The sequence below is a fragment of the Berghia stephanieae genome, chromosome 5 (assembly GCF_034508935.2).
Source record: "Berghia stephanieae isolate SIO BIC M18660-M18661 chromosome 5, UCSD_Bste_1.3, whole genome shotgun sequence".
NCBI lineage: Eukaryota > Metazoa > Mollusca > Gastropoda > Nudibranchia > Aeolidiidae > Berghia > Berghia stephanieae.
In genome coordinates this window covers 21,366,776-21,382,568 of record NC_088364.1, presented here as the reverse complement: position 1 = coordinate 21,382,568, position 15,793 = coordinate 21,366,776, and the positions used below count along the sequence as shown (strand labels likewise).

The window sequence follows — 15,793 nt, the reverse complement described above, 5'->3', positions numbered from 1 at the left end:
CAATCAAAAATGTTTGGGTTTGGAGAAAATTCGATTGTACTACAGCGTAATAACAAAAATATTACCATGTGGCCCTATTATCCTTTGTAAAGTAAATAAACGAATAGCAGTTTAATCATCGTTTTTCGTGGCACACCGGATTTATAAAAAAATATATTTTGACGCCTATATCCGACGTGTACATATGCAGGTCTGACATCCAAACGCTTAACGGATATTGCCTTTAATCCAGTACGCGTGGCTTTTTTTTATTAAAAAAAAAATGTTTGTCTCTCCTATAAAATTTCGCCAAAACCGGTACACAGTTAGATAATGACACCATTGATAAGATTTGAAGGACGAGTTTTCTGGCCAAACCATCACTACCTTGTGTTTTGAGTCTTGTTGATCCTGTCTGTTGATGTACGGGAAACCCGAAACATATACATCACTCCACTTGGTTGGTGTTTTTCTCTCTTTCAAGCTTCAAACAGCATTATCGTTATTTCCATTTGAAACGGCTACCCAGTCTGTTGATGTAAGAGAAACCCGAAAGGTCCACACCGCTCCTCGTGGTTGGTGTTTGTCACTCTTTCAAGCTTCAAACAGCATCCCTATTTACATTTTAAACGACAGCTGTTAATAGTTCTATGTGATTAACCTACCCATCGTCTATCATCATTCTACCACACGCTGACGAAACGCCATTTTAAAAACTGCGACCTCATTTTTTTTTTTTTTTTTTTCAATTTTAAATATTGATTAATTTAGATTAACCCCATCTATCATCGATCCAAGATCTCGGGTTAGATAAATTAAGACAAATTGAGAGTCATCATAAGTATTCAGATATGTATTTTGAAATAAAAAGGATTCTGGTCAACAAAAGAAAAAGTGTTTAGTCAGTGCCCGGTATTGTAATATGTATCATCCGTCTAAGCCTATTAATCGGGGACAGTATTATAAGCTGAGTACAGCAGATATTGATGTATTATAATATTCCTATCGACCCAAGCATTACCTATATTTAATATGGGGGGAAATGGCATTAATACGGGCATCTGACACAATACAGTGTACTGGCTATTGATGCTATGAATTTAGGTTAAATACTCACAACGTCCACCAGCCGGATTTAGCATATCAACACACAAAATTGTGTGTAACATGAACGTTTATAGTCTGATTGATATAATTTAGTTGTATTCACCAAAATGGCTATCTTAAAACAATAACAAAGAGCTGAGTGACGTCAACTTCGTTCAATTTATAACAGGATGCATATGAATCGCTTTTTGTGGCCATATGCTCAAGATAAAAATGATGATAAGAATACTATGATGGTTTTATTGGATTACATTTGGCTTCCAATAGCTGAGGAATGGACTTATGCCCCTGGCACTGGCAGCAGCTTCTAATGGTGCTCACACTACTATGTTATGACGATCGACTCAATGAGCAAATTCCATTCCGCATTCGTGCACCGTCGTAAACCCTTCCGGAAGGTTCGTCACAATACACCGTTAAACTAGATGATCTGCGGTTTTGGGCTCGTTACCACAACGGGTACGTGTTGGACAGGTGGAAAGTCCCCACTGATGCAGCGAGTGAGCTGTTAGACAGGTTCTCGACCGAAGCCGATTTGCTGCCACCCAGTAGCTCCTCTTGCTGGTGGAAAACTCTGGCAAGTTCTTCACCAGTTTCGAAGAGTCGATGTCCACGCCCCCTCGAGAGATTGAATCGTAGGGCTCAACAGCTCTCTTCCATCTTCTTCAGTCCGTGGCATAGACCGTGCCTCACTCCAGGTAAGATTGGAGGCATACAAATCTTGGTGAAGGCTTCTCCTCCAAGTCTTGTTTTGGACGACTTCGTTTCTCTTTGCCCTGCGGGTTCCATTCGAGAGCCTGCTTGGTTATATTGTTACAGGGCTCCTTCCGCAGGGTCTGGCCAACCCATCGCCACTGTCTGCGCCTGAGCTGAGCTATTTGCTGAATTTTAGTGAATTGATTATTAATCGTTTTTATCATAAATTCCTTTCCGTTGCCCAACAGATTAAAGCTTGCATTATTCTTGTTAGTATGATAATATAAGATCGACGGAGATAGATAATGCACTGTTTTTCTAAATATATTTATTTTTCTTTTTGCCTTTAAATTAGAAGTTGTACCAAATTTATAGTCTTTATTTATTTATTTATTTATGAAATTGCATTTTTTTTTAAAAGTTAAAACAAGTAAAAGCTGTGTCAATGATTCAATGACAGCATATTCGGGGCTGCTTAATGTGTTGCAGTTGGGGTTATATTCATTAATGGGGGGGGGGGGGGGGGGAAGCAGGCACTGGTGTAAGGGTAAGATGAAAATATGGAAAGATGTGTTGGAAAACAGTTACACGTTAGATAATTGTGTATGTGTGTGTATGTATGTATGTGTGTGTAAATATGCACGTATGGTGTGTATGTATGCTCATCGTTGTGTTTCTACGTGTGTTCACGCGCGGATGATGCTGCTATGTTTTGCAAATCAACTCTTGGAGTAGACGCTCTACCACTACAATTTGCTATGTTTGATGTATTGGAATTTATTGCTAGTGATCCTCTGCTTTGTTTCAAAATACATCACTGATAATAAATTAGCACATTTTATTGATGACCTGTGAACACCTGTTGATAACGACTGAAGAGGCGCCTGTATGATTTTGCGGCACAATAACAAAACTCATTTTTTAAAATAATTATTTTGATTAGAAAGTTTTCACTTTATTCATCAACAGATTAATATCATTACCAACTAATCAAAGTGTCTAAAACCTGAAACTTCTAAGAAGTCTCAGGTTTAAGACTTCTTGACAAGATTTGGGTCATATTAATTTATTGATACAATTAGATAAAAGTTTTCTGTCAAATAGACAACGAATAAGTAAATAAAATTGTTTTGTCATTATTCGATAGGATTGTTGTAACCAGCTGTTGTCAATACAGAAGACCCATTAAAATATTGCGTTAATATAATTTATTATGAAGGTAGTACGATTAGCTTAGCGGTAGATGGTCAGCGTATGAATAATTTAAGATACGTTTACGATGGAGTGTTGATGGCACATTCTCTCAAAGATATTCAAGACAAATAGTAGACAAGCTTATAAGCCTGAGCGAAGAATATAATGAAAAAAAAAAAAACAAAACAAAAAAACCCAGAATGCATGATTATTTCAAAAAGTTGCAAAGACTTTCCGACTAACCGACATCGTATGTCACTGCTGCGCGACTGTGAGACATGGACTTTAGATACAGAATGCACAAAAAGATTTGAAGCATCTGAGCTATACAGAAGAATATTAAAAGTTCCTTTGATAGACGAAATGCCCAATTAAGATGTTTTGAATAGGATTAGAAAAGATGCCTGTGTCAAATACAGGGGAAAGGCTTGTATTTTATTATGAAGTTTTTTGGACATGTATGGAGTAAGAGGATGATACACACCACAAATCTACCAGAACATATTATTTGAACCTGCCAAAAATCGTCCATTATAGAGAAGTGCAGATGACCGAGAAGACAGCTGTTCAGCGACGTATTCACGTACACATGCCATTGATGATGATGACGAATAGCTATTTAGAAATGCAGTATACAATGTTTTTGTTTGAAAATAGTTTGGGTTTTATAAATTTCATATAGAGAAGGACTGTAGCGAGGGCAGAGAGAGAGAGGGAGAGAGAGAGAGAGAGAGAGAGAGAGAGAGAGAGAGAGAGAGAGAGAGAGAGGAGAGAGAGAGGGCAGAGAGAGAGAGGACGCGCGCGCAATTTTAACATACGATATTTATTTATTTATTTAACTTTTTATTTATCAACTCCCAGGTTCACCTTCAAACTCAGCAAGGGTCAAATGTTGGCCTTGCCAAAATGGCCGTTAAGGTGGTCAAAGGAGATGGTGTTCTAGGCCTGTACAATGGGCTGTCAGCATCCATATTGAGGCAGGTAAGGATGGACGAAATGCACAAATAAAATGTTTGTAATTTGACTTGTGGATAAGAAGTAAGCGTCTTCAAATATTCTTCTTATATTAACAATTATATTAATAACATTTATTTCTTTTGAAGATTTTCTTTTAAAATCCCCTATACATATTTTAGATATTTTATTTTATTTTATTATTAATCCAAGGGGGAAAGGTTGATTGTTTTGTTAATTTTTTTTTTATTTGGTGGGGAGGGGGGGGTCTTTCTTCTTTTCTTTTTTTTTTCTTAAACACAATCGGTGCTAAAAGTTAGAATATATTTTTACATAAATTGGCCTTTTAAATGGAAAATTGTAAAATGAAAGTGAAGCGTAGACAATTTTAAAAGGAGGAAAGAATATTACACTTTTCCTAAATTTCATCACTAAAAATGATTTCAGGGACGTTGCAATTTATTTATTATGATGTTTAAATGCTTTTTGAGGCAGCTCAAAACATATTATTATTTCAAAGTGCATTACATGAAATGGCTAATTTGTCATGAAGGATTATTTCTTTAAGTTCCCTGAATGCTGAACATCTTCCTTTTAGCGCTACATCTATAATGTCTGTTGGATCAGTGGTGTACTTTGTCTTGACTTGTATTCAAATCAAGTGATGTTGGGCGTGGTCAGGAACAATGAATACTAACTTGCCTTAGCATTTACTTCTTCTTCTTCTAGGTTCCATGCCTGGACCAGGCTTCGGATACTGCATGAATTATCTCTCTCCATTCCTCCCTGTCTCTTGCTTTTTCAAACAGCTCTTGGATTGTTAGGTTGGTGAAGCCCTTCAGTTGGTCTATGAGTATTTTTCTTTGTCTCCCCCGGGCGCGTTTACCAGGTATTTTTCCACAACTTGCCAGGTATTCATTCTTATCTTTCCTTACTATGTGCCCGAAAAAGGATAGTTGTCGATCCGCTATTAAGGGCATTAGTTTCCTTTGTTGGTATGTTTGTTTTAGCACTTCTTCGTTCGTTTTGTGTGCAGTATACGATATTCTCTGCATCCTTCTCAAACACCACATTTCAAAAGCTTCAATGTTCTTTTGTGTTTCTGCATTTGTAGTCCAGCTTTCGCATCCGTATAACAAGATTGGCCACACGTAGCACTTCAAGACTCGGAATCTAATCCCGAACGACATCTGTTTGTTTTTCAAAATGTTTCCGAGGTCCATAAAGGCCTGTTTGGCTTGAGTTATTCTTGCTCGTATGTCTCGGTTACATCTTCCATCTGTTGTCACTATTGAACCCAGGTATTTAAAACTTTCTACGTTGGTAAGTTGCTCGCCGTGAATCGTTATATTGCAGGTGTTGTTGTTTTCGGGGTTTTTCTGTATTACCATGCATTCCGTTTTGGTGATATTCACTTCCATTCCCTTGGCTTCACTATCTACTACCACTTTGTCAACAATATTTTAAAGTTGGATTTCTGATGTTGCAACGAGTACCGTATCGTCTGCGTATCTTATATTATTTATGTTGTGACCTCCTACTTTTATTCCCTCCATATTAGTTATGCCCCTCATGATTGTTTCTTGGTATAGATTAAACAGATCTGGTGAGGCAACACACCCTTGACGGACTCCTTTCTTCTTAGCATTTTATCATTGGGTAATTCACTTTGCACGAGGTGTAAATAAGTAACGATAAGCAGTGTCAGATATTGTAAAAGTGCTTGTACAAAAAGGATGCCTTACAAGTGACTCTTACTGTATATAAATGAAACATTCCATCTATGGCCTGTTGGGCGAATAGGTGAATCATTGTAAGGCACACCGAGCAAGGGGCAGCATGGCTCAGTGGTGTAGTCTTTGCTTCATACCCGAAAGGTACTGAGTTCAAATACCCGCTTAGATGTGTGGCCTTGAGCAAGTCACTTTGCTCTAGCACAGTTTACGGAGCTGCACTGCGGCTGATGCCTGGGCTATTCCAGTCTTCTCTTGGAATAGACCCTTGAGATAAATTTCCCTTATTGGATGAATAAAGGGAATTTATTATTATTATTATTATTATTATTATTATTATTATTATTATTATTATTATTATTATTATTATTATTATTATTATTATTATTATTATTATTATTATTATTATTTTTATTATCATTATTATTATTATTATTATTATTATTATTATTATTATTATTATTATTATTATTATTATTATTATTATTATTATTTATAGTTAATTGCCAAGAAATGTGCTACATTCATGTTCATATTATTTTATTTTTTCACCTCCGACATTTGAATGACATTTTTATTTTTACTCATTTACAGCTGACTTATTCTATGACTAGGTTTGCTATTTATGAAACAGTAAAGAAGGAATTGACAAAGGATGGTCGTACTATGCCTTTCTATGAGAAAGTAGGGCTAGCAGCAGTGGCTGGAGCATCAGGAGGATTTGTAGGAACACCGGCTGACTTGGTCAATGTCAGGTGAGATCAATGGGTCTACATTCTATTGCCTTCCTCCTTCGGAGTCCTTCAGAGCCATGAGGCCCATGGTGCCAGAGTTTATCCCGATTTCTATAGCTTTCAATGGGCAATAGCAATTTCCTGTCATTCTTTTGATAGGAAGCTAGTCTATCGCATACAGTAAATAACGGTTAAACCAAAATTGTCGAAACCTAAAAGATTGCTAAACTGAAAAGAAATCAAAATGTCATTTTTTCCTCTTTATTTCTGTTAAAGCCATCATGCTCAAAATATCTTTAAACCGAAAAGAAATTGCGTCAATGGTAACTGGATAGTCGGTCTTGTGAAAATAAGTCTTGCTAGGATGACAGCATTTGTATACTCACATAAAACGCAGCTTATCATGGTTTTCTGTACAAGACACAAGACTTCTTACAGAGAAGTCCCTCTCAACAGGATATCATACTTAATTCCAACCTCAGATCTGGGCTCTGCTACGGTGGTTGTCTTTCACCTTGTGCGATGGGAACTGAAAATTCCTTTTCGTGGTCACCATTCGCAATTTAGTACAAATTCATATAAGTGAGTGAAATGAAGGCCTGGTTTATGTTCATGGGAATATTCTTGATAATGCACAAACGCCTTGTTAACAAATGGATGAAGGAGATTGGTTCAATGGGTTTTATTGTTTGTTGGCCACTTGCTCAATGAAATGGAATTGTGGATGATAGGTTGGTAACTGAATCTAAGATTAATATTGAATGCAATATCCTGTAACAGTGTCATTATCTCGCATTTTGACTTTTTTCATAACAGTAGAACGTATTATTAGCAGGTCTAGAACTAGAAGGAAAAGGTTAAATTAATATCAATAACAACAGCAACATTCAAACAAACAAAAAATGCAAAAACATTTTTTCTAGCTTGTACTATCAAGAAATAAGGTTACACACAGGTATTTATTGTAAAGCTGCATGCCATCTGACAAAAATGGTTTAGTGATTGCTGTGCACTTAATGATCCTTCATGAAAAACAATGAAAACCTGTGTAAGATGAAAACTTGCCTATAATGGAATTTTTTCCCTGTGCTCAATCGGTTCTGTTTTAGACAGGTCTTAAACAGATGATTCTTGTTGAAGCCAAAATTGCCACATTTTAACCAAATTTCAGATGAGATCAGATGAAATTGTTGTAAGAAATTAGAACTACACCACATTCATAAAGAGATTTGTGATAAAGCTTTCTTTCTTGCAATTGTGGTTTTTGTGATTTTTTTTTCTTCTAAAAATAAAGATTTTTAGTTTGGTACATGCAGCAGGTCTGAAAATTTAGCATCTCGTTTTATTTGAAAATGATATCAATAAGGGGGCGGTATATCAAATTATTGTGATAACAATATTTTTCTTTATTATGCCACAAGAATTTTATTTTTTCATTTTTTATTTTACTAAAAAAAAGTATTTCTTTTCCCATTTCAGGATGCAAAATGATATAAAATTGCCAAAAGGAGAAAGAAGAAAGTAAGTATGTTGCTATTACTGTTTTCAAAATTCAACTTCTCGCTTAGTTTTATTAAAATTATACAATGAAATGTTTTGTTTGACTTGGGGAATATGCAATTTGAAATTGTTCTCCAGCGGTGGTTGGATGGAGCATCACCCTTGAATCATATACCTTGATGTCGCATGGGTGTATGATCGATAGTGATGTCGTTTCTTCGTCCTTTACTAGCCTATCCTGCTTCTTTGGTTTGTGATTGTATTTTTGACAGGGGATATTTTTTTTTCTGTAAATCTTCTGCCTGTTTGTTTTTGGTTATTTATAATCTAGCTTATGATATCTTCAGTTATGATTTTGATTTACATTGTACTATTTTTTTAGATTGCTTGTTTTTTTGTTTCGCGGTCTCTCATATAACCTCAATTGTGTTGGAAGAGACTAAAGCACAAACAAACAAGAAATTGTTCTCACTATGACACATGCTGCCTTTCATGTTTTTTTGCCCAGTTACAAACATGCCATAGATGGAATGTACAAAGTTGCAAGATTTGAAGGTATCACCACAGCCTTCAATGGGGCCTCCATGGCAAGCTCCAGGGCTGTCCTTGTGACGGTGGGTCAGTTAGCATGCTACGACCAACTTAAAGGCATGTTACTCAAGTCTGGATTCTTTGTTGACAACATTAACCTGCACCTCACCTCTAGTGTTCTTGCTGTAAGTTTTAATGAGAGAGCTTACTGTAGCTCCTCCTTTGTTTTAAAGCAGTCATATTGAATTTAGCCCTCTACTTTTGTTCCTCCAGGAAGTATAGGCATCTATGTCAATTTTATAGATTATGAATAGGCATTTGACAGTGTAGTAAGAGAGACATTTTTGAAGCTACGAAGGCACTATGGGATACCAGAAAAATTTGTCTTCCTCATCCACTGCATTTACCAGGGGATGACAGCCTCGTGGCTCATACTGGCAAATTATCAGAAAGCTGTGAAGTTAAGATGGGAGTCCACCAAGGATGTTTACTGTCACCCTTCCTTTTCCTAAATAAATAAAATTCCCTGTATTCATCCTTAAGTGGAGTCTTTAAGGTCTATTCCTGGAATAACCAAGGTGTCATCCACAGTGCAGCACTGCAAAGTGAGCTAGGACAAGGTGACTTGCTCAAAGCCACACAACGTGGCGAGTTGTCGAACTCGGTACATTTTGGATAAGAAGCAAAGACCAGACTGCTGAGCCACGCTGCCCCCACAGGTCATCAGCTGGATTATGATATCAACAACAACAGGGAAAAACAATTAAATCCAGTGCCACTATGGACACAACTGGATGATCTTGATATTGCCGATGACATTGCCCTCTTGTCTCACAACTGCAGGTAGATGCAGGAGAAAACATCTTTTCTTGCTACAATCTCAGCAAGCTTAGGTTTCAATAATAATCACAGGAAGACAAAAACAAAAAAGGGTACAGACTGTTGTTAAAAAACAGTTGATTATAAAATGTATTTGTATTCATAATTATTTCTCACTTCCTTTTAATTTGTTCTTCTTTTTTTTTTGTCGGACACTCATTTTATTTCACATTATTGTTATCAATTGCAGGGTATGATTGCCACATGTTTAACACAACCTTTGGATGTAATGAAAACCAGAATGATGAATGCTGCCCCCGGTACCTATAAGGTAATAACAAATACTATTCTTTTTGCAAATACATTGTTCTACAAATATTTTGATTATGCCATCGAGTCTATTAATTCTTTTTTATTTATTTATTTTTAAAATTTTAAATTATTTTCTTTTAATTTCAATTTTTTTTTTGTTTTTTTTTTTTTTGTTTCTTTATTATTACTGTCATGAGATATAATAAATTAAGGTTTTCAAACAAAAGAAGATTGTTTGTGCTGTTTAATCTTGACTTACAAGGTAGTATAGTCTATTTTTATGTAGAATATAAGATTGATTTAAAGCAGTGAAATGATGAGTTCAAAATAACTGACTGGATCGTCCGTACTCTGTTTAATCACTGCTTCCTGAAAAGTCACACGACGGAGGCTGTGACTGAGAACTCACTGTTCAATATATTCTTGTCAAGTGAAAACAGAAACCGTGAGTTTGTGTCATTTTGAAAACAGAAATTTAAAGTCCGTTGATCCACTGGTGATTGTTAAAATTTTGTAGAACTCTTGCAAAAACTGTAAGGAAAAAGACCTTTTTTGCATACGATAATTATATATATCTCAATATTAAAAAAAAAATTTAGCTGTTGTTTTAAAACAAAAGCGGAAACAGCATTATACCTTCAGTCTCATATTGAAAGAACAAATTAAATAAAAATATCAATGATGATGATTATGATAATAATAATAATAATAATAATAATAATAATAATAATAATAATAATAATAATAATAATAATAATAATAATAATAATAATAATAATAATAATAATAATAATAATAATAATAATATAATAATAATAATAATAATTAATAATAATAATAATGATGATAATAATGATAATAATAATAATAATAAATAATAATAATAATAATAATAATAATAATGGTAATAATAATGATAATAATAATAATAATATAATAATAATAATAATAATAATGATAATAATAATAATAAATGAATGAATGGAATTTGATATACACATGGTATTCATTCATGATTTCTCTCTTTATATATCTTTATATATCCCAATCCAGAGTATTATGTCTTGTGCCCTTGATATAGGAAAGAATGGACCTCTTGGATTTTTCAAGGTAAAGTTGTATCCCAATATTTTTTATTTAGATGCTGTACGGCATCAATAAAGAGGAAGAATAAAATATCTTAGCATGGGGTTTATCATAGTCAAAGGCTTTTAGGAGTGATTCCTTTTACTAAGATTTTTAAAAATTTGTTAATTTAAAAAATATATATTTTTAATATTAACATTACACTTGGTTATATAAAGTTTAGACTTCTATTCTGATCTTCTATTATGAATGTTATGGTAGAGTATGTAAATAAATTTGATGCTTCTATATCTTGCAGGCTGTGGGCTAGTAATGTAATATTTTGCACTTTATCAAAAATTGTTTAAAATATAGTCACCAAAAACATGTTTAAAACGGCATGATAAAGCTAAGAGAGCATTTTTTAAATTTTGAATAAGGAGAACAAATATTGACAAAGTATTATGGCCCTTTGACAAAAGGAAAAATAATTTTTAAAATGTTATCTTTTTGTATGTAATTAAATTATTGCATTAATTCTGTTTATCACACATTTGAAAAGCTTTTTTTTTTATAATTTATCATTTTGTAACTGTGTCAGCTTTCAACATTTGAATGACTTTGCTTTAATTTTCTTCAATCTATCTTTTCAACTTAACAGGGATTTGTTCCAGCTTTTGTGAGATTAGGACCACATACTGTTCTTACCTTTGTGTTCTTTGAGCAAGTACGACAGAACTTTGGTGATGACCCAATGTGATAATAGATCAATTTATATAGTATAGATTTAATATAATTAAACAACTGCACTACGCTATTATTGTATCTATGCTTATCTATTATTGTAGTTTTTATTTAAATGGCTGGTCATCATTTTTATTCCATTTTTATTGTTATTATTTTATTGGTGGGGGGGGGGGGGGGGGGGGGGGGGAGGCTTTTGGGGTTTTTTTTGTTTTTTGGGGGTTTTTTTTGTTGTTTTTTTTTTGGTTTTTTTTTTTTTGTTTTTTTTGGGGTTTTTTTTTTTTTTTACAATATTTACAAGACGACGGTTGATCCATTGTATGTACATGAGAGGGTTTCGGATTTCAGTAATATGTGGGTGCTAAATAATGATTTTATCCTTGTTGATTAATTATGCAACCAGAATTATATGTTCCATTTTTATAATCATCTTAAAATCATGTCAAGTGGTGGTCAGTAGAATTTCCCTAAGGACAGGGGAAGGGTGGACCTCCCTTGACCATTGGAGTCTTCATCGGTCCACAGTCCAGCTATCTCTTCTTTCCTTCAAAATCAGTTAGCTCTTACTAAGTGCCTTTGTGTCATCTTCGCCTTGACACTGCCTGGTCTTTTTCCAAGAGGAAAAGGGGTGAATTTATCTTTTTTTGAGAGATAAATCTTGCCTTGGTAACCATCTCTCCATCATGTATTAGTAATGTCACTGTTAGGTTTAAGCTTGTACTTGTAGTGCTTAATATGTAACTATCTGAGTGTAGCCCTTTTAATGGAGATCCCGTATCAAAGTCAATGTGGGACTTGTAAGTGGTTCAAACTTGCTACAAGGACACATTGCTCTTAGACATACTTCTGGTCTCTATTGAAGTAGTCCCCTTTGTCTTACACTTTATTTTTTTTTTTTTGCTGCTTAAAATCTAAACCATTGTAATGTTCTATCACCTTCCTTTTTACTGATGTTGACATGACCTAAAAGGATCATTTTATTGTTTTTAAAGTAAGACATTATTTTTTTATTTTTAATTTGTTATAACATGTTTGAAAAGTTCTGCCGAAAAATCTAAGCTTATGCATATTGGAACTAAACCTATCAATCAAGGACACAAAAAGGTTGTAAAAAAGTAGATTTTGATTTTTGTGTTTGTGCTCCATTTTGGAATCAAACTTATTTTGATGATACTTTGAGCACATTTTAAGATTACCAAAGGGTCATTAATATGCGATATATTGCCATGTTTTATTATCCAGGATTTTATTGAGATTTGTGTTAGTCAATATATTACCAGTCTATTCTTTACAAGAGTTTTATGTTTACTCGTTTTTACTATATACAAGTGTATGCAATTATTTTTTTTTTAAATTTCCATGAGAGCCACCTCTCAAGCTAATGGTAAAGAATTTGTTGCCATCTTAAAATGTTATTATTATTGATACAGCTTTCTTCTTCCTTTTCCTCTTCACATAAATGAATGCCTTGATCAAGTCAAACACAGCGCTGCATTAGTGTAAGGGAAAAGAAAAGAAAAAAAAAAAACCCAAAAAAACTAAGTTGCAATCAGAGTACAGTTTAGAACCATTTCATATCATAAAGAATTTATAAATATTTACATATAGTTTATAAAGAGATTAGTTTATAAAAAGATGATTTATAATGTTTGTTTTTGGTTTTTATTTTCATTATCATATTTAATACTTATGTTTTGAATCAATCTTAAAATGAAATATGTTTTCATTTTTTTTTCTTTATGACGTCTCTACTTTCCACAATGTTTTCAAATAATTTCTATATCTATATTCTTTAATATTTTTTTACACACAGTATTTAATACAGTCAAGGTCAAATGCCACGCATGATCTAAGACTAGATTCGTTTTTCTATCTTTAATGGAATTTCTTTCTTTATTTGATTTTCATGATTTTTAGCAGTTTTGTAGTGGCCTGATAAAATCAACCAGGAGTGGATAAATTTGAATCCATGTTATCAATATTATATGATGAGGCAATCTTCTCTGAGTAAAATTTGCTTAAATTTTTTTAACATCTTGATAAGATTTATAGACATGTAACTACATTCGAGTGTTACAGTTACAGAGAAAATCTACTTCTCTTGCTCTAGTAGCACCCCTGATTTATTTTTTCAGACCAGCTCTCATCTCTTATATTTTTAGATCCTCAAATTCAATCAAACAATGATATAGGGGCATTTTTCTATTTTATAATCGCACATGAAATTCGAGTAAAAGTATTGCATTTATTTTTACTTGATTTTTATATATATATTGTGAATATCATCGTAAAAGAACATCATAACATACTTTCTCTCTTTGATGCTAGTCCAGTAAAAAAAAAGCTTGATGCTATGTTCTAATCAAGCCTATGTTTATAAATAATTGTGCTTATTGGTAAATGCATTGTTTGATAATGTACGTTCCTTGATGATCTAGCAGTACCTTATTATTGTGACCAATTCTAATCTTGGTTCATATTTTGGTGTGTGAATGTGTAGAAGGCAGTTTAAAGAGACTTCATTTAATCTGGAAGCATTTAGTTTTTACTTTTATGTCTTTCGACTTGTCATGAATGCCATTTTAATTTGTTTTTCTGATTTTTAATATAATTTTCTTTTTTTTTTCTTGAAAAATGAGGCATACAGTCAGGTCTCTCTAATCTGGAATGCCACAGTTGGGATGTCTCCATTATCCGGACAGGTTGCCCGGTGACAGATTCTATTCTTTATTTGTGTAGCATAATCCAGAGATTCTTGTATCTGAATCTGAACACTTATTTTGGGAACAAGCCATTACAATATACAGGATTTATGACCATAATCCACATTCTCCTTCAATGCCATCAACAAACGAGTGAAGTATAAACCAATTTAAAACGCTTTGTCACATCCAATTCAGGTTAGGTAGGTATTTGTCTATCCAGTCCAGTCATTTGCAGATAGCCCTGCCTCCTCAATCGATGCAGTGTGTGTGTGCAATAATCAACAGGTGTCAATAATCTGTGACTGGTCAGTATACACAATCTGATATACCATAAACTATCCATTCCTTATCACTTGATATTGATTTCATTGGGCATGCATAGGATATGTTTTTAATTAACGTAAAGGTAAGTCTTTGATGAGCGTATGATCTCGCCACCATTTGACATTCCTACTTTTCAATAGTCCCAATAAATTATGAATCTGTTCTCACATTTTCACTGCCTCAATTGATCATCAATAATAAGCACCAGTAGACCCCACTCCAGTTAAATTTCTTTAAATTTCTCCTCAACTTTCACATATCAGCATCTTCAGCAAAGAGAATAACTGGATGGGGTTCCTGACCTCCCATAGTGGGCAGGGAGGTACATACTGTGTCTTCTATTCCCGTATATCTGTTTTCCAACTTGCATTCTGTCATTGTCTTTGAATGAGATTACTTGGTTTTGTCCTGGCCCTGGCCCGAGTCCTGGCTGGGAGGGAAACAGTCAAATGCGTAGTTAGTGTTTTGGGAGATGATTTTTTTTTTCCTTGTAAATCATCTTTCTGTTATGTATTATTATATTTGTTATTTTGAATTTATAATGTAAGCATTTGAGTGTATTCCTCTTTGTTGGATTTTGTGCTTGTGTCCGGATGAGACTTATAGGTGATCTCAAACTAAGTACACTGGTGGTATGCTCTTGGAATCTACATCTGATCCCTATTTGTTCCCAGTTCCCCTATGTCTTACTTTTTCTTGGGTGCTTTATTTGTAATTCTAGACTTTTTACTATCCCATTTTCTTCCTTTTTACTGGCGCTGATATGACCTAAATGTGTTGCAAGCGCCGTAAAACCCTTAAAAACAAACAAACAAAGAGAATAAAACTCAGGATACCATCATGAGTAAAAAGAGACATCGTTATAAAAAAAAAATTTTTAAAAGGTCCAACCTAAAATGACACTCCGAAACCTTCAAGAGTTCATGAATGAGAAATTTTAAAAAATAGAAATGACATAATGAACACAATTCTAATAACCTTCACATTGGCCATTGTTGAAAGGAGCTTTTTGCTGCAAAAATAAGCTTAGATTACAACAGTCTTTGGTCAAAACTACATTATATAAATTCCAGTTATGGCACTGATTCCACTGTCCGCATGTCTCAGTAAACCGGACAGAATGTTAGGAATGGAGGTGTTTGGATTCTGGAGACATAACCGTATTATAAACAAACATATTTGACCAAATCCATTGCAAAAGGTCGAAATCATGCATGACATTTTTTAAAAGTCTACCGTTTATTTGATAAAATCAGAGATTGGAATCTCTGTTAATAAATTATGATTGTTCTGAAAATGTTGGTTGTCTTTTTACTCAAAATTAATGCTCGTTATGGGTAATTGGAGGGGGTGCTGGCGGGGTCTTCTCTATCCACTTATAATGCTAGTACATTTT

General features: G+C 33.9%; 1 protein-coding gene across 1 annotated transcript in view; it reads left to right on the top strand.

Moving 5' to 3' along the window:
- The window catches only part of LOC144972588 (mitochondrial dicarboxylate carrier-like), a 25,827-nt gene extending 10,556 nt beyond the window's left edge, over positions 1-15,271 (top strand). Inside the window, exons 3-9 of the mRNA XM_078913985.1 lie at positions 3,838-3,957; positions 6,258-6,418; positions 7,877-7,918; positions 8,406-8,613; positions 9,498-9,578; positions 10,613-10,669; positions 11,286-15,271. Of these exons, the coding sequence (XP_078770111.1) occupies positions 3,838-3,957; positions 6,258-6,418; positions 7,877-7,918; positions 8,406-8,613; positions 9,498-9,578; positions 10,613-10,669; positions 11,286-11,384 (768 nt within the window). The 3' untranslated portion in view covers positions 11,385-15,271. The remainder of the gene's footprint in view (positions 1-3,837; positions 3,958-6,257; positions 6,419-7,876; positions 7,919-8,405; positions 8,614-9,497; positions 9,579-10,612; positions 10,670-11,285) is intronic.
- The last annotated feature ends 522 nt before the right edge of the window (positions 15,272-15,793 follow it).